General features: G+C 40.6%; 1 protein-coding gene across 1 annotated transcript in view; it reads right to left on the bottom strand.

Annotated features, from left to right (window-relative positions):
- LOC126188598 (hemicentin-2-like) overlaps nt 1-20,103 on the bottom strand; it is a 1,730,700-nt gene that overhangs the window by 950,115 nt on the left and 760,482 nt on the right. The window contains exon 5 of the mRNA XM_049930200.1: nt 3,948-4,151. Coding sequence (XP_049786157.1) covers nt 3,948-4,151 — 204 coding nt within the window. The remainder of the gene's footprint in view (nt 1-3,947; nt 4,152-20,103) is intronic.

Here is a 20,103-nt window from a genome sequence, read left to right as displayed (position 1 = left end):
CGCAGTTCTCATCGAATGAAGTGCGCAACAGACCTTTCACACGCGTAGTAGTATAGAGTGGGGCACCAGTCGTACGTTTAAGCAGGTGGTCATTATCCACGGTAGGATTGGTATGAGTCCCTCTCTTACTATAGCTAATTGTATACACGAATGTCATACGGTCTCACTGACGTGTTGCTGACCATCGCAATCTGTTGGCCAGTTTTTGCACTGTTTTTTTTTTTTTTGTTTCCATAAAACGTTATCTCATTTCAGGCATGTGTAAGTTTTAGCTCTCTACATGTATTATTCCGTAAATTAAAGCAGTTTTCGGCCACACTCTACTTTCACCTTTGTGTTACGCGCTATTTTTTGAGAACGCTGTTATGGTTCAAATGGCTCTGAGCACTATGGGACTTAACATCTGAAGTCAGCAGTCCCCTAGAACTTAGAACTACTTAAACCTAACTAACCTAAGGACCTCACACACATCCATGCCCGAAGCAGGATTCGAACCTGCGACCGTAGGAGTCGCTCGGTTCCGGATTGAAGCGCCTAGAACCGCTTAGCCAGCGCGGCCGGCACTGTTTCTTCGAAGTTTAGTGTTAATGTCTACCATGTTCCCTCCGTTTCTATTTATTTGCTGTTTAACTACAATATTTTGAATTTCGTTACCATTCCACTGTGAAAGGTGATATTTACTCTGTGTTAGCACCTCTCCATGTGTAATGAACCCTGTTGTACACTAGTATTTGATTCGCTTCGCTTAGTGAGTTAAAATCTGACAATGTCCTTGTAAGCCAAATACCAGTTAACGAAACAAATCAATTTGTAAATTCTTCACTTGTGTGTCCATGTGGTCCGTAGTTGCTTAACAATTCTTGAGGGTATTTTTGTTCTGTCGTTGCAACTAAAAATATACGTTTTTTTCCATTTATTGATGTAAAGCATCATCTGTGGTCTGTAATTAAGTTATTTACATTTTGTTTTGCTTTAAGATCGAAAAAGAGTTCGTTAAAAATATATTGGTTTATACTTACGGTGATTTTCGCTTGATTTCCCATTTAAATCTGGAAATGCTAACTGCTAGCACGTCATTTATGTTTTTCTTCTTTAGACACTGGTAGCTGTGGTCTAACTTTTAGTTTTCTGGCAGTATTACGCATTTCTTATGTTTTTCACACCATACCAGAAATGCAAAGTGCTGTAGAATACCTAAAAATTTAACCAGAATTACCACTGTCTAAAGAAGAAAAACATCAACGATGTACTAGCAGACGGCATTTCCCAATGTAAGCGAGAAATCAAGCGAACATCGTGGTAAGTACAAACCAACATATTGTTAACGAACTTTTTTCTTTATTAAAGCAAATCAAAATGTAAATGACTTAATTACATATCACTGATGATGCTTTACCTCAATGAACCGAAACGCGTCTGGTTAAAGAAAAGCACAGATTTTTGTAGTTGCAGCGACAGAAAAAAATTCCCTCAAGAATTTATTTGTACTTTTCATTTAGAAAGGTGTTGCCGAATTCTGGACCACATTGAAATCATATCAGTATCTTAATCAGTTTACCCATCTTGAGTGGTAAGAGGCGATCTGTAGTAATTGTCTGAGAGAAGCTGAACTTCTAGCCAAGATCACTTGTAAACAACCTTTACTGTCGAATTCGGCATCGGTGACCATGATAACCAATCATCAGACGTCGATGGAAGGTTCTTACGTGTCTCCCACACCAACTGTTCAAGAACTCTCTCTAAAATACTGCCATGTGCTGTATGCAAGAGACAAGATGAACAGTGCATCGAATACATAGAAAGAAGGATCCTTTATTGTATGATTATATGTTAGCAGAACCAACATTGGTAGCAGTTTCTTCTGTAAAATATCTGGGGGTATGCGTACAGAACGATTTGAAGTGGAATGATCATATAAAATTAATTGTTGGTAAGGTGGGTACAAGGTTGAGATTCACTGGGGGAGTCCATCAACAAAGGAGGTGGCTTACAAAACACTCGTTGAACCTATACTTGAGTATTGCTCATCAGTGTGGGATCCGCACTAGGTCGGGTTGACAGAGGAGATAGAGAAGATCCAAAGAAGAGTGGCGCGTTTCGTCAGAGGGTTACTTGGTAAGCGTGATAGCATCACGGAGATGTTTAGCAAACTCAAGTGGCAGACTCTGCAAGAGAGGCGCTGTGCATCGCGGTGTAGCTCGCTGTCCAGGTTTCGAGAGGGTGCGTTTTTGGATGAGGTATCGAATATATTGATTCCCCCTACTTATGTCCCGAGGAGATCACGAATGTAAAATTAGAGAGATTCGAGCGCGCAAGGAGGCATTCCGGCAGTCGTGCCTCCCGCGAACCATACGCGACTGGAACAGGAAAGGGAGGTAATGACACAGGCACGTAAAGTGCCCTCCGCCACACACCGTTGGGTGGCTTGCGGATTATAAATGTAGATGTAGAAGTCAACATTAAAACCACGTTCAGAGTATTTCTCGAAATGCCCATGTGTGATCCGAGACATGGGTGTGTACTTCATTGCAAAGCACCGCTGTAAGGGCTTCAATGAAGTATCGTGTGCTATGGGACACCAGCATTTCGCCTATTACTCTGAATTTTGTGGTTATAACGTTGACTTACCGATACATCGTTTTCGTCTCATCTCCCGCTTAGCTGGCAACGTTTTAGAAAGAGTTGTTGCACGGCTGGTATAGGAGACGTGTAATAACCTTCTATCGAGATCTGAAGACAGTAACCATGCTTACTGGACCCGGTAATCAACAATAACAATTGTCTACAAGCGATCTCGGCTAAGAAGCTCACCTCGGAAATTTGCGGTAAGTTGCTACGGGACCAAACTGCCGTGGACATCGGTCCCTAGACTTAGACAGTACTTAATCTAACTTTAACTTACGCTGAGGACAACACACACACTAATGCACGAGGGAGGATTCGAAACCCCGATGGGACGAGCCGCGCCACCCGTGGAAGTTCACCTTTCCTCAAACGATCTTACCGAGTATTTGCGAAGTTTTCCTTTTTCTCATACGGTACTACTATAAAGGCACATTTGCATGCCGTGCGTGAGTTTCCTCGGAAACGCGAAATCTTAATTAAATAATTAGTCTCTGACAAATAAATAAAGCCTATGGCACAGAACTGCAGCGCTATGTCGCTGATAAAACAAAAATACAGTTACGACACTCTTATGTTTCATTAAGAAGAAGTAGGTCTTGAACAATAGCTTGGGCGGGAAGCACTTATATTTTGTTAACTGGCACACCGCCATATTTTATGTTATATGAGAACACTGCGAGTTGGGCCGTGCGGTTCTAGGCGCTGCAGTCTGGAACCGAGCGACCGCTACGGTCGCAGGTTCGAATCTGCCTCGGGCATGGATGTGTGTGATGTCCTTAGGTTATTTAGGTTTAATTAGTTCTAAGTTCTAGACGACTGATGACCTCAGAACTTAAGTCGCATAGTGCTCAGAGCCATTTGAACCATTTGAACTGCGAGTTGCAATCTCACTAGGCACTCGACTCTGTAAAGATTCTATTTTTATGAAATAGACCGTCACCTCTGTACGACGTATTGACATGGCTGGCAAATTATTCTAATATTGAGATTTTGAGTCCGCACCTACCGCAGCAGTCTTTGGAAACGATTTAAATACGAAGTCCGATTATTTGAGCAACATTTCACGGTCAACTACGAATAACATTGCATTTACGAAAAAGCCATTGTCAAGCGTCTGATACCAAATAATTAAACGTCCACGTTCCAGATAAGCAAATATTAATTACAACCAATCACTATGATACATATACAATAATATATATATATATATATATATATATATATATATATATATATATATATATATACTACATTATTAATAGCTGCGTCCTCTGCAAAGTGTCTGAGGCCGCTGCTGCAGCGGTGCTACGGCTGGTACTCACGGTAGACGTCCAGGTGGACCCTCTTGACGAGCGGCCGCATGAGGCTGGAGGAGGCGGCGCGGCACTCGACGTGGCTGTTCCACAGCGAGCGCGGCACGCTCGACACGAACCACCGGTTGACGGTCACCGCGTCCGTCACCAGGTCGATGGAGGCGTCGCGCAGTAGCCCGCCCTGCCACCACGTCACCTCAGGCCGGGGCCGGCCTGCGCACACCAGCGGCTTTTGTCAGTTACGGCGAAGCAAGTGAAAAATGCTATAAGGAAAGGTAAAAACGAAAAGCCAAAATTGCCATTATGTATCGACATAGACGTTTTGAACTGTGAGAGAAACGTGGCTGTAGTCCACTGCCGCGCCAATTAAACACTTGTTGTACATCGAAGCGCCAAACAAGCTGGTATAGGCATATGTATCCAAATACACATATATGTAAACAGGCAGAATATGGCACTGCGGTCGGTAACGCCTGTGTCTGGCACAGTAGTTAGATACATTACTGCTGCTACAATGGCACGTTGTCAAGATGTAAGTGAGTTTGAACGTGGCGCTATTGTCGGTGCAAGTGTGATGGGACAGAGCATCTCCGAGGTAGCGATGAAGTCGAGATTTTCCCCCAGGACAATTTCACGAGTGTGCCGTGAATATCAGGAATCCGGTAAAACATAAAATCTCCACATCCCCGTGGCCGGAAAATGATCCTACAAGAACGGGACCTACGACGATTGAAGAGAGTCGTTCTACGTGAAACACTTCGGCAAATTGCTGCAGATTTCAGTGCTGGGCCATCAACAAGTGTCAGCGAGCGAACCATTCACCGATACACCACCGACATGGGATTTCGGTGCCGAAGGCTCTCTCTCGTGTATCCTTGATGACTGCACGACACGAAGCTGTACGCCTTGCCCGGGGCTTGTCAGCATCGACACTGGACTGTTGATGACTGTAAACATGTTCCCTGGTCGGACGAGCCTCGTTTCAAATTGTATCGAGCGGATGTACGTGTATGGGTTTGGAGACAACCTCATGAATTCATGGGTCCTATAAGTCAACAGTGGACTATTCAAGCTGTTGGAAGCTCTGTAATGGTGTGGAGCCTGTGCAGTTAAGTGATATGGAACCTTCGATACGTCTAGATACGATTCGCACAGGTGGTACGTACGTGAGCATCCTGTCTGATCGCTTGCCCCCATTCATGTCTATTGTGCCTTCCGACGGACTTGGGCAAATACAGCAGGACAACGTGACACCTCACACGTCCGAGATTGCTACAGAAAGGCTCTAGGAACATTTTCCTGAGTTTAAACACATCCGCTGGCCACCAAACTCCCCAGACATGGAACATTATTGACCATGACTGGGATGCCTGTTCAGAAGATACGTCCAGCTCCTCGTACTCTTACTGACTTATAGGGAGTTCTGCAGGATCCATTGTGTCAGTTCCCTCCAGCACTACTTCAGACATTAGTCGAATCCATGCCACGTCGTGTTGCGGAACTTCTGCTTGCTCGCTAGGGCCATGCACTATATTTGGCAGGTGTACTAGTTTTTTTGGCCCTTCAGTATATATGCCATATAGTCCTCCAAGATAGAAACAGGGTCAAAAAGTTCTAGTGTAACTCTTCTATTCACAAAAAAAATTTGGTTTTAAGATTTTCCAATAGAACATTAAATATTCTGTATATATGCCAGCATTCTTAGCATGTAAACCTTTCGTTTACTGCATACATAGGGTCTTTCACACTGGACTATTTCATATCTGAATAACATACAAACTAATCGCGAAACGAATTTTACGAAATAGTACATCGGGCAAATTACGAACACACACGGCTACACAATACTCGAAACGTTTGCCTAGTTTCTGAACCCATCTTCCGTAACTGCTGCAGGAATTCTGGAATTTCATCGCGATTTCGATCTTTTATCTGTTCCTAACTTCTCGGCCGGTCGGAGTACACTCTCTCCTTTAAATAACCCCACAGGTGTAAAACTGGCACGTTTAAATAAGGCACGCGAGATGGCCGTTCGACAGAAGAGCGTTTGCAAATTATGCAATTACCAGACGTTTCATGGAGAACTTACGTGGTATTTTTGAATGGGTGACATGTGGTAAAGTGTTGTTGGAACCACATTTTCGTAACGAGAGACGAGGGCTTGCCTGCAGACTGCTACGCACACTTTCGATGTTCTCGGGAGTTTGGAAGGTTTTTCGAGGGATGGCTGAATTTCGATACGATTCGATCTGATGCAGTGGAAGTGGCACGGAGGTTTCTTACCCAGTCTAGTATTGTTCCACGAACAGAAAATGGATATCGCGGCTGAACCTTGAAATGCTTGCGAAGGGCACGTTGTACGCGCACGACGGATTCGCCGCAGTGAAAACAGCACTCCACCGTGTCTCGACCACTATAGCATGATTACTGACCTGTACTTGGGGCGAATGCTGTCACTCCACACTACTGACAGACGGCACCACCATAGTTTTATCTTTTTTTTAGAGTGCGTTATTCAGATCCCAAATCGTCAAAACATTGTAAAATACCCTGTGCAACGTTAGAGAAAACAGCGCCGCCGCATCTGACAGTGGACATAATCCACTGCAAGCCCTTTGCTTTCCATCTTTTGTGAGAAGGTAGTGTGTAGACGAAGAAAGCGTCCATTAAACATGAGCACTAAAGTGCATATCACAAGAGCTACGAGCACTTGTGTATGTTTGCCACAGTGAAACATGTCCTCTGCTGAACTAGTGCTCATAGCTTTTCAGGTACGCATTTTATAATCCATGTTTTTCAGAAAATTTATTCTTCTTTTGGTCCTTACTATCTGCTTTCAAAATATAGGAAGCAAAGAGCTTCTAGTGGAGGAACTTCGTTTTCCGAGATATCAGAACAATTTAAGACTTGGTCGTTTCCGGACAGTGGCTTCCTTCCCTCAAACTGATACATTACTCTTCTCCATCATCCTTGAAATCTTGTCAAATCAACAAGGAATCACCCTAAATATAGTGCGTGGCAAAAACACTCTGAAAAGCTTATAAGGGTATTTCAGGGAAGGTTGTGATGGGAAATAATTGTTAAAAAAAATGTTCGTTGCGTTGCACCGTTTCCGAATTACTTAGTATTGTAGTTAGCCAATCAGCAAGTTGCGCACACAAAATCAGGCCACCCGCCAGATACAATTGGTGTCAGTTGTTCCCATAGCGCAGATGACAGGACAGGAATTGCTATGCTTTTGGCTCGGGTTTCATATTCACCATCGTCTCACGTACAATTTTTCTATCGCTCGCTTCTTCAGTCTAAGGAAAGCAACGAAGAACACATTTGCCGACACCCTCCCTGTTGGGTAGCTTGATTTTGCGCTCTCATCGGCCTGACTGACTAATTTCTTTACTAATTAAGTCGGAAAAGGCACGAAGTCTGGTGTTTTAACAATTTTTCGTAGCACAACCTACTCTGCGAGACCCCAAATGCTTTTCAGACTGTCAGACCGTTTCTGACCATTACGAACCAACCTACAGTGGAATTATCAATGGATGAATGGTACGTAGAGACGTACAACGTATATTTTATGGTTTACAACGCTACAGAGCATTTGTTGTTGTTGTTGTTGTGGTCTTCAGTCCTGAGACTGGTTTGATGGAACTCTCCACGCTACTCTATCCCGTGCAAGCTTCTTCATCTCCCAGTACCTACTGCAACCTACATCCTACTGAATCTGCTTAGTGTATTCATCTCTTGGTCTCACTCTACGATTTTTACCCCCCACGCTGCCCTCCAATACTAAACTGGTGATCCCTTGATGCCTCAGAACATGTCCTACCAACCGATCCCTTCTTCCAGTGAAATTGTGCCAAAAACTACTCTTCTCCCCAATTCTAATCAATACCTCCTCATTAGTTATGTAATCTACCCATCTAATCCTCAGCATTCCTCTGTAACACCACTTTTCCAAAGCTTCTATTCTCTTTTTGTCCAAACTATTTATCGTCCATGTTTCACTTCCATACATGGCCGCACTCCATAGAAATACCTTCAGAGACCACTTCCTGACACCTAAATCTATACTCGATGTTAACAGATGTCTCTTCTTCAGAAACGCTTTCCTTGCCATCGCCAGTCTACATTTTATATCCTCTCTACTTCGACCATCATCAGTTACTTTGCTCCCCGAATAGCAAAATTCCGTTACTACTTTAAGTGTCTCATTTCCTAATCTAATTCCCTCAGCATCGCCGGATTTAATTCGACTACATTATCCTCGTTTTGCTTTTTTTATGTTTATCTTATACTCTACTTTGAAGACACCGTCCATTCCGTTCAACTGCTCTTCCAAGTCCTTTGCTGTCTCTGACAGAAATACAATGTCATCCGCGAACCTCAAAGTTTTTATTTCTTCTCCAAGGTTTTTAATACCTACTCCGAATTTTTCTTTTGTTTCCCTTACTGTTTGCTCAATATAGAGATTGAATAACATCAGGCAGAGGCTACAACCCTGTCTCACACAATTCCCAACCACTGCTTCCCTTTCATGTCCCTCGACTCTTATAACTGCCATCTGGTTTCTGTACAAATTGTAAATAGGCTTTCGCTACCTGTATTTTACCCCTGCCACCTTCAGGATTTGAAAGTGAGTATTCAAGTCAACATTGTCAAAAGCTTTCTCTAAGCCTACAAATGCTACAGACGTAGGTTTGCCTTTGCTTAATCTAGCTTCTAAAATAAGTCCTAGGGTCAGTATTGTCTCATGTGTTCCAATATTTCTACGAAATCCAAACTGATCTTCCCCGAGGTTGGCTTCGACCAGTTTTTCCATTCGTCGCGTTAGTATTTTGCAGCCGTGACTTATTAAGCTGATAGTTCGGTAATTTTCACATCTGTCAACACCTGCTCATAAATTTTGCTCACCACATGGTAGAGTTTTGTCAGGATTTGCTCTCCCAAGGCTGTCAGTAGTTCTAATGGAATGTTGTCCTCACCCGGGGCCTTGTTTCAACTTAGGTCTTTCAGTGCTCTGTCAAACTCTTCTTGCAGTATCATATGTCCCATTTCATCTTCATCTACATCCTCTTCCATTTCCAAATTATTGCCCTGAAGTATATCGCCCTTGTATAGACCCACTATATTCTAACTTTCTACTTTCCATTCTTTGCTTAGAACTGGGTTTCCATCTGAGCTCTTGTTATTCATGCAAGGGTTTCTCTTTTCTCCAAAGGTGATTTTAATTTTCCTGTAGGCAGTATCTATCTTACCCCTAGTGAGATAAGCCTCTACAGCATTACATTTGTCCTCTAGCCACGCCTGCTTCGCCATTTTGCACTTCTGACGATCTCATTTTTGAGACGTTTGTATTCCTTTTTGCCTGCTTCATTTACTGCATTTTTATATTTTCTCCTTTCATCAATTAAATTCTATTTTTCTTATGTCACCCAAGGATTTCTATTAGCCCTCGTCTTTTTACCTACTTGATAATCAGCTGCCTTCACTACTTCATCCCTCAAAGATACCCATTCTTCTTCTACTGTATTTCTTTCCCCCATTCTTGTCAATTGTTCCCTTATGTTCTCCCTGAAATTCTGTACAACCTCTGGTTAAGTCAGTTTATCGAGGCCCCATCTCCTTAAATTCCCACCATTTTGCAGTTTCTTCAGTTTTAATCTACAGTTAATAACCAATAGATTGTGGTCAGAGTCCACATCTGCCCCTGGAAATGTCGTACAATTTAAAACCTGGTTCCTAAATCTCTGTCTTACCATTATATAATCTATCTGATACCTTCTAGTGTCTCCCGGATTCTTCCATGTATACAACCATTCTTGAACCAAGTGTTAGCTATGATTAAGTTATGCTCTGTGCAAAATTCTACCAGACGGCTTCCTCTTTCATTTCTTACTCCCAATCCATATTCACCTGCTATGTTTACTTCTCTTCATTTTCCTACTCTCGAATTCCAGTCAACCATGACTATTAACTTTTAGTCTCCCTTCACTACCTGAATAATTTCTTTTATCTCGTCATACATTTCATCAATTTCTTCATCATCTGCAGAGCTAGTTGGCTTATAAACGTGGTAGGCGTGGGCTTCGTGTCTAACTTGGCCACAATAATGCGTTCACTACGCTGTTTGTAGTAGCTCACCAGACTCCTATTTTTTTATTCATTATTAAACCTACTCCTGCATTACCCCTATTTGATTTGGGATTTATAACCCTGTATTCACCTGACCAAAAGTCTTGTTCCTCCTGCCATTGAACTTCACTAATTCCCACTATATCTAACTTTGACCTATCCATTTCCCTTTTTAAATTTTCTAACCTACCTGTCCGATTAACGGATCTGACATTCCACGTTCCGATCCGCAGAACGCCAATTTTCTTTCTCCTGATAACGACGTCCTCTTGAGCAGTCCCCACCTGGAGATCCGAATGGGGGACTATTATACTCCGGAATAATTTACCCAAGAGGACTCCATCATAATTTAACCATACAGTAAAGCTGCATGCCCTCGGGAAAAATTACGGCCGTAGTTTCCCCTTGCTTTCAGCCGTTCGCAGTAGCAGCACAGCAAGGCCGTTTTGATTAGTGTTAGAAGGCCAGATCAGTCAATCATCCAGACCGTTGCCCCTGCAACTACTGAAAAGGCTGCTGCCCCTCTTCAAGAAGCAGACATTTGTCTGGCCTCTCAACAGATACCCCTCCGTTGTGGTTGCACCTACGGTACGGCTATCTGTATCGCTGAGGCACGCAAGCCTCCCCACCAACGGCAAGGTCTATGGTTCATGACGGGGGGGGGGGGGGGGGGGGGGGGGGAGGAAGACAGAGCATTTAATGAAACTATTCTAAAACTTACTTCCTCACATATCAAACGACTAAACATTTATTTAAAGAGTTTCATACAGTTAGTGGCAGTACTACGAAAGGCAATCAAGCGTAAATTCTTAGAATACCGTGCAAAGAACTGAGACTAATACTGAAATTGATGTAAAACATACTCAACCGTAGCTTGAAATATCACCTTCGCATGTTACAATAACTAATCTAAGGATAATTACCGAGCTCCATGGTGAAATTCGACATGTAATGCAGTTAACGCAGCACTCCAACGAGATAACTAATTAGCGCATCTCATATATATTCTACAAATATTTTGGAGTATGTTGCGATATTTTAATTTATTTATCATATGGAAGAATATTGTAAAACTAAATTATTTTATTGTTAGTCTTGTTTATGCGAATTATTCGATGGTCTTTGTAGTGTCAGTATTACGTAAAGATCACTGAGTTCTGCTTGGATGTAGGAATGTCTATGGAGCAATGGCTCTGCGCACAGGTTTTTTTTTTATTTATTTTGTCTTCAAACGTTGTTTTACCAAGTCACATGACTCTGTGGCAGTTAAGTATGATAAATAACTGTTCCGTCTTTCGCGTATTTTCATTTGAATACGTACTATCACTGGCCAGTGATGTTGCTAAGAGATGTATGACATTAAAGTATTGCCTCTAGTGCAAAATGTGAACAATCAGCGTTATAACGAAATCACAAGACAATTCAGGTTTTATGTTGGCGAAGTACGCAAAACACTACTCCTATCTGATACACATTTCTGCTCTGTGGGTGCTGCCTATTGTAAGGGGATACGGCAAACACGTAAATGGGAAAGGAGAATGTATTTTACACCGTATTAATTCTCATATTACAAACGTGGAAAACGATGATTTTGATTATAGAGAGGATGACTAATTTACTTTGTTATTCATTTCGTACAGCCACGTGTAGCGCTGTTTAAAAGAGTTATGTTGAAGAAATCATTGAGCCTGTGAAGCAAGAGAAAGCAGTTTAATACTACGAGAGCGAACATGACTTCGGTATTCATATTACGCGATAATCAATGTGAATGTCAGTAACGCTGTTTCATGTAGAGGGTATCGACTCTAAAACGGATATCAGAACCAACACAGCCAGCAGCAAATATAATGAGAGACCATATAGTGTTTCTGAACGTACAATTTCCCTCGCCCTGCAACCTTCCATTCCATCATAATTTGGACAAACTTCCTGTGCTAGTATTTGAAAAATCCCGTAAAAGATTCCTAGGGTCAACATGTTGGTGAAGGTGTTAAACATTTTTAATGAAGTTAAAAAGAAGTAATTGTTAATTCACTTCGATTACTTCATACAACGCCACCTATTTCATCATCAGATGTATGAGGAAAGGTATTACAGACAAACCTTTTCGTTGCTCTAAGAACGTAAAAAAGAAACTAGATGTCATAAAACTATATTCGAGGTTATGTAAGTAGTAAGTCATTAAACTGAAGATACGCGCTCCAAGGGAATCCGCTTTCAAGACATCAGGGGTTGGACAACTTCTTGTTCACACGGAACGACTAAAATGCTGATACATTGAAAGATAACCCAAGTGGGGGCTGTTTAAAGGATTGATTGTGTTGGCATAATTTTAGTGCTCCAACATTTATTTTTCCAAAAAACAGACATTAATTATGCAAAACAAGTTATTAATTGAACACCGTAAACAACTGACAGTTGGTTTAAGACTACTCTGGAGAAGGATCCTGGGTGGCAGAGACAGATAAACTAGTGGAGTGACTCAAGTACTGTGGCCCTAAAAATGTGGATAACGCAATCTAAATTGATCTGACGCTGAGCAGACTTCGATTGATCAAATCTACTGTAGTTTCTCTACGTAGGTGCAGCTAAGTGCAAGAGCCCGTTGAGATCTGTACACCCGGACAATGCCGGAGAAGCAGTACATTACCCTGTTCGCTTTGTGCAGGGATGTAACTTGCAGCTGGCGAGATGTCTGCGGCGGAGGTGGGACTTGGAGGCGGCATCTGTGAAATGATCGCGGCCACGAAAGAAATCCAAAAAAGGTCCATCAATCAGGCTGACAGATCGCCATTTACTCTGCACCAGAGCCCTGAAATCATGGTACATTTCAGTGTGTGACACACCCGTTCGCTGGTCGTACCAAGGACCAATTGGGCTCACTTATACATAGAGCGCACAAGGATACCATACGTCAAGACTGGTAAACCGAAAACGAATAAGTGTGCCCTCTGCAAACGAGTAATCAGAGACCTTCGAAGTCAAACTGTCGGTACAGTAAGAACTTCACCAAAGGGCTCCCGAGTCTAAACTATTCGCAAGTGAAGTCAGTCTCAGGACAGGTCCCAAGTAACAACCACACGTGCTGGAGCTTAGACCAGAAGTGCTTCTAGACCAAAGTCCCGCACCTGAGTGCTTCGCACCTCTCCAGAAAAAAAAAAAATCCGTTTTCCCGCAAACTGCACAAACGACACTGCCTCCAGCCTGTCTTGAGCCAAACACAAGGCTCTAGAGGCGCTAAATCTCCCCTCCCACATGACAGCACAAACTCAGAGCAAGAGGTAAGAAACATGCATCTCCGAAAAGAAAAGAAACTGCCAGTTACTGGCTTCCTTAAGCTTTCACAGAGGGGGAAGAGACGATTTTTTTCCAAAGTCATCTCATTTCCCACGGCAACAAGCGAAGATACAGTTTCAAAGATCTTTATCTAAATCGCCTGTGCCTTGGAGATTGTTAGTCCTAGCTATGAGATGTAATAAAGATTGTATTTCAAAACGTTTCTCAGATACTGGAGTTTCTTATACAACCGAGGCAGCTGATGGAAGCGGGTCACAGGCCTATTGGCAGTATCAGCGAACACGAAAACTTGTGAATTTTTATTACATGTGGCTCTGCACACAATGCCCAGTTTATGACTCCACTGTATAGACGCGTTCCTTCAGACCATAGCCCCAGCCCATGCTTCCGTTGGTACCATGGCAGGTAGCACGGCATTGTTCTACTGGAGATCTGTCTCAACAAGGGGCTGCCTTGTCTGACCTGTATGGCTGTGGGCCTAACCCGCAAGATTTACTAAGGGATGGGCTAGCCGCCAATTGCTTCCAACTCCCAACAAGCCATTTCTATGAGCTAAGAACCATAAAAATACCTCATGCTTTTAGCGTGCTACCAACGCTCCATCAACATCTGCTCAGGTCGTTAATTTTCTAGAGACCCACTCAAGGTGTATCAAGGTGCAACAAAAACTTTAGTAATTTTCCATATTCGAAAAATAGGTAAGAGAGTAACTTGTCATCTCTGAAATGGCTCTAAGCACTACGGGACTTAACATCTGAGGTCATCAGTCCCCTAGACTTAGAACTACTTAAACCTAACTAACCTAAGCACATCACACATATCCGTGCCTGAGGCAGGATTCGAACCTGCGACCATAGCAGCAGCGCGGTTCCAGACTGAAGCGCCTAGAACTACTCGGCCATATCTGTCAGGATTCCTAAAAATGTCATAAGTAATATAACTAATTTGTTATGCATGTCATTTCGAAACATATCAAATGTGATTGTAACATTGCGTTAAAACAAAAATAAATAGAAAGACTTCTCTCTTCATTCAAAAATTTTTCTTAAATGACGATTTACAGGCAATATAATATGTGCAGTTCAAAGATCAAATAAAAATAGAGATATAAAGTTACTGAAGGAATTGGAAAATAGCAACCTGATCACTTTTGGAATTTCTGAATACATATTTTGTTGCAACTTGCTACTTTCTGTAGTCTGTCAATGTCCCCCCTCTTTATCACAAAACACGAGGATTTACGAAACTCTCAGAAAAGTTCATTTTTATCTGAACTTCTCTGTTAACTAAGGCAATGGACATGAGATTACTTTCTTCTGACTCGTGGTTCTTCACCATATTCAAGTTTTTTTCATCTAATGTGTTACTGTTAGGAACTGGGAATATTTATGATAGAAGGCTAAGCAATTTGAAATGAGAAATGTCAACTGGGGTCTGCTGCTTAAAGAAGTCTACACAAATGTGGTATTCTGCTTTACTTTTATGAAGTCCAGAATGTGAATTCCGAAAATCACAGAATTCATTGTATAACTGATCTTCATGCAATGGAGATTTAGTTTGTCAGTAACTTTTATAACATACTATCATTGCAGATGAAAATTTTCTTGCTTTTAAGTGGAAAATTTGTAAGCTGATTGAACTCATTGTTCTCAGAGAAGTCGTAGTTTTGCGGCAAATAATCTATCCAGTGTGACAAGATTTCGCATCTTTTCGAAACTCAACCTCTGTGATTCTGACATTTCTTCCAGGATTTCATGAAATATTTTTCCTAAAAATTTATATTGTTTCCTGTTCCCAAGGTTGCTCTTAAGGTTCCTTATTATTCTGTCCTAGTCAGCAGAAGTAAATTAGCTGTTTTTCTGTTTTCTATTAGCAGTTTCAGACAGGGGAAAAATATGAGGAACACGAACATAACATTCAGGAAAAGAATGTTCAGTTTCTTCAACGCCACGCTTGCCATTTGATATGACAAACTGCCAGATCAGTCTTGAAAATTCTTCCTCGTCCTCTCAAATAAAGTATGACTTGATGGCACGCTAGCAGCATTCGAATCTGTAAATTTCAAGAAGTAGCGATAGTCACCTTGCACAGACATCTGGGAACATTTCCCTCAATTCTGTACCTAAAAACGCTGAAAATCCTCTCAGTGACTGAATATCTAATGCTGCGAGACCAAATTCAATGTAGATTTTGATGACTAATACCTCTAAATTATTTGGAAGTGTTTCAAAATGATGTTTTATTGTATGATTTATGACACGACAGTTGCAGTTAGCTGTCAAATTAACGATTTTCTTTTATCAGTAACACAAAAACCAAATTTTTTTGCTGGTGTTGACTGGATCACTGTCAGCACTGTATTCATTTACCTGATTCAGATGAAAGCCCTTTAGATTCTGTAATGTGAATTATTCCATGGAAGATCTCTTTGTGGGTTTCTTTGGAGTATCCATAAAAATCCACCAATCTCTGGCAAATGCCATTGTTAAAATCAAAGTACTGTCCGACTCCGTGGATGAGTGGTCCTTTCAACAGAGTGCTTTCTGCAACCCCCCTCGTAGCTGTATCATCCATGCTAGGAGTCGGATTTAACTGATCATATATTTGATACCAAAACACATTGTGATGCAAAGTTTAATTCCTTGCCAAATGCAGTGTACCTTACGAAAATCAACGTTTCCAATGAAGAACAATTAATGATAAAGAGAGATTCGAAATATAATACGAATACAATAGTACATCGTAGAGCAATTTTAGACGTTATTACTCATATGAAACTTGCAGTTGGCGGAGTAAAAGTTTCTAAATTTGAATAAAATTGGATTGCAGTCGAAGCGAATAACATTATCACCAAGGAGTCTAACAGATCACAAACAAATTACAAGACAGATAGGATGATAGACAAGGCTATAATGCAGAGGCTGTGAGAAGTGGAGATGATTATCAGGGAGGCAGACATAAGTAGATCGATTGTCGTTATATCGACAACTACATTAACACAACACGTAAATTTATTTGCAACGAGAGTAGTGTATCGGGCTTTGATACAGATTTAACTACTAAGACATCCAAAAAATGGAATGATAAGCTTAAGGAATGTAATGAAATTACTACCCCTACACAGAAATAACAACTCAGAGTCATGAATCTATTCTACCCAACTTTAAGGTCCATAATGAACAACTTCCTGTGAGGCCTGTGGTTGACAGTTCAGTTGGACCTGTTTAATTATCAATATTCTGTTACGAAGAGCAGCGAGCGGGTTACAAAAATTCATCACATTCCTATAGCGAATACTAAGAAATTTGCATTCGTCGATATTCGTATTCTTTATACAAATATACCGATTGAGAATGTTATGATTATTGGACATAATTTTCTAGATCAGAAAATATTATGACAACTTGAATTAGATTTGTTTCTTGATTTCCTTTCCTTAATTCTAAGTTGCAGTTTCTTTAAATACAATAGTGAAGGGTATTTTCATAAGTGCTGTCTCACGTGTTGTGGCTGACGTTTTTACTAACCATCTTGAAAATAAGTTCTTACTCGAGAGTGCCAGCTTAGTGAGATAAATTTTGTATTACTTCAGGTATGTGGAACAGACCCTTTCGCTAGTTCATGGTAATGACAAGAAAATGGAGAAATTTGTAAATAAATTTAATGTATCACAAGAACAAAATTAAATTTACGCGTGATAATGGAATAGATGGATCCTTTAATTTTCTTGACATAAACATCAAGAAAGTAGATGGCAAACAAAATTTTGGCATATTTCGTAAAAATCTTATACGAATTAGATAATAATTTAAGAGTTAAGTCAACCATCTCAGCAGAAAAATGCGTTCTTTCATTTTGCTTTTATCACATTGTTTTTGCTTTTAACAGATTGTTAAAATTATCACTTTCTCAAAAAGAGTGCGTTCTAGAATTTGACGCAGTTTCAGAAACGAATACCTGCCTTTCTACTAACGTATTTAATATTTACAAAAAGACTGTTAAGAAGTGCTACAATAACGCAGAATGACAACACGATTCAAATCGGTGGAAAGAAGATTGTACCAAGAGGTACATTTAACTGTCGTACTCGAACAAGGAATATGTCAACTCTGGGGAAGTATAAAGTAGCATTTCTTTCTCAAGTAAAAACTTAAAGTTGATTTTGACTAATAGCGTAGATAAGAAAATATTCTACTTGTATCTGTCGTACACAAAATAGTGCGTCCAGAATGCTACGCATGTTACATCCGGCAAAGTCGGGCACAGTGAACTTGTAGCCTGCTCAAGAGCGGACATGTAATCCCATTTTGCTTGTCAAAAATGAAGTTATTTCATCGTGCAGGGAAGGGATGGTTTATAGCTCTATTGGAGAAGACAGAGATTTGTCGCCATCGGAGATCCTTTGACGCCCACGTACTCAACGAGCAGATCGTGGTGAAAAATACCCATTTCCACGAGTGTTTCGAGTAACATCTTTAAGAAAAAAGGAGGTATAAAGTTCGTACCGAGGTTACTTGTTTGTTTGGCCGATTAGGGAGTCAATATTCGATTACGCTTTTATTATTTACGTTGGTACTGTTTTCACCCTCTTAAGGACTGCTGTATCCCAGTATGCAATACATTTAACAATAAGTGAAATGGTCACAACGTTGGTTTATAGCAGACAGCAAGATCTGTCCTGTTGCTTAATGTATTACCGGCGTTTGTGTTATCGCCATAATATGGCTCAAATTGTTAGTATATCTCGTCTCCACGAGTTGTTCAGATTTCTAAGTCGGATCATTATATGTTTTAGACATGTTGTTTTAACTTCCTACACTATTTTTACAATTTTATTTGCTACTGGGGACATAACGTGAAAAAATTAAAGTAAGCGGTTTAGCTTATTCCTCAGCTGGTTTCGTGACTTACTTAGCATCCTATGTAATTTATTGAAATAATCAGCATCTATTCCTTTACACTTTAATTAATTTTGTGTATCATTTTAACATTCTACTTTTCGCTGTTGCATGGGACTTTAATAGAATGTCTTCTATTAGTTTGTAGTGCCATCTTGTACATGCTGATATAGTGCGGGCTATACTTATGGCTCCACACACTTGATTTGTTTTTTGTGGTTCAACTATTACTTGTCGTTTTATTGTTCGGTACATTTTTAAAAAAAATTTAAAATTATATGGCTTCACTATCATTTAGCTACTCATCGATGCCTCAGTAGAAGGCACCACACGTCTCAGATGTCACATTTCTTCCCTTTTCAACCATGTAAGCAACGGCGTCAGCTCGTGTTAGACTCTTGTATGCCCTATATAACGGATGTCCAACCTTTTCGCTTAACTGTACCACGTTGGAAGAAAACAAGTATTTTTGGGCCACACACAACAAATCACCACTGAGCAAAAAGGAAAGGGCGGGGTGGTTCTCGTATGTATATAGTTAGCACATTTAGGCAATTTATAATTTATAAATTTATGATTCTTTATTCTAAAAAGGCAAGATGGAATTGATTTAATATTTTATTTATGAAATTTCATGAATAATATTATATGTAAGTAAATCCAAAACATACATATTAATGTGACATTTGATTTTGAATTTAGATAACTAATGTATCGATAGGAAGATCGATCGAAGTGATTGCAAATATCAGGGTGTTTTCAAGGTGTTCACCAAAAACTTTGGAGTTTTTTTTTTGTTATATGTCTGCTTTACTCTTGAAAATAGCTTTTCACAAATGTATGTGCTTCCAAACGAAGATGAGATATATAACGCCTGACTGTATAACAAGGGATATTTGTCTTAGGTGTGACTTCTGGAAGACCAACAGAGATTCTATTAGTTCGCGTGGGTGGACGGACGATGACTATTGACATCTACCGACAAGTATCTAAGACAGGTGCCAAGTTGTTGCGGCAGGCCATACAATAAAACCACGTTATAGAGAACGTTCTATACTGTGGGTGGGGTGAGATAGGAATGTGAATGATTACCGCTGCGAGGTGGCGAAAGGCCAGGAAGCAACTTCCGCCATCGCATGCAGTACAAACACATTTTGATTTACACCGATCATTTGCTATCGCAGTAACTGCACATGATAGTAAAAAGTTTCGTGGAAGCCCACTATAGAGATGTTTATGTTCAAATCTGGTTTTTACTTGTAGCTGTGGATATGAAATCAAATTAAACCTGTTATAACAGAATTACGGTACTGTTAGATAGCAAAGACTGGCAGTAATTGTAATTCACATGTAGAGTTCTAACTTACAATGCACATAGTGATCAGAACTACAGTGAAAGAGGTTCTTTATCACAACTGGAGAAATAGCACACAGTTTGCTTGTATTTTCATAAGCTAATTGAATTATACGTCTCTAAATCTGTAGTCTAGCAGATACAACTGAAGTAGCTATAAGCTAACAGAACAGTGCACCTTGCGGACTAGTCGGTTATAAGAACGGGACTGTGGGTGTTAAATTATATTACGGACGGGAGTGTTGAGAACGGCATGAGTCAAAGAGAGAATAGCTTCGCGTGGCGGCAGTTTCACATAGAAAAAATTCGGTTTATCGTAACATTACATAAACGTTTTTTTTAACATTCATGTGATAGACGCTCACGTCTTGGGCCACTGTGACACTTGCTTTAGGCAGAATGAGGCCACTGGGTTTGACATCCCTTCTCTAAATCAGTCAATATGGTTTACTACGTGACACTCTGTTGTTACATGGTATATAAC

The sequence above is a fragment of the Schistocerca cancellata genome, chromosome 5 (assembly GCF_023864275.1).
Source record: "Schistocerca cancellata isolate TAMUIC-IGC-003103 chromosome 5, iqSchCanc2.1, whole genome shotgun sequence".
NCBI lineage: Eukaryota > Metazoa > Arthropoda > Insecta > Orthoptera > Acrididae > Schistocerca > Schistocerca cancellata.
The sequence above is the reverse complement of the archived record's forward strand: the minus strand, read 5'-3'. Positions and strand labels throughout refer to the sequence as shown.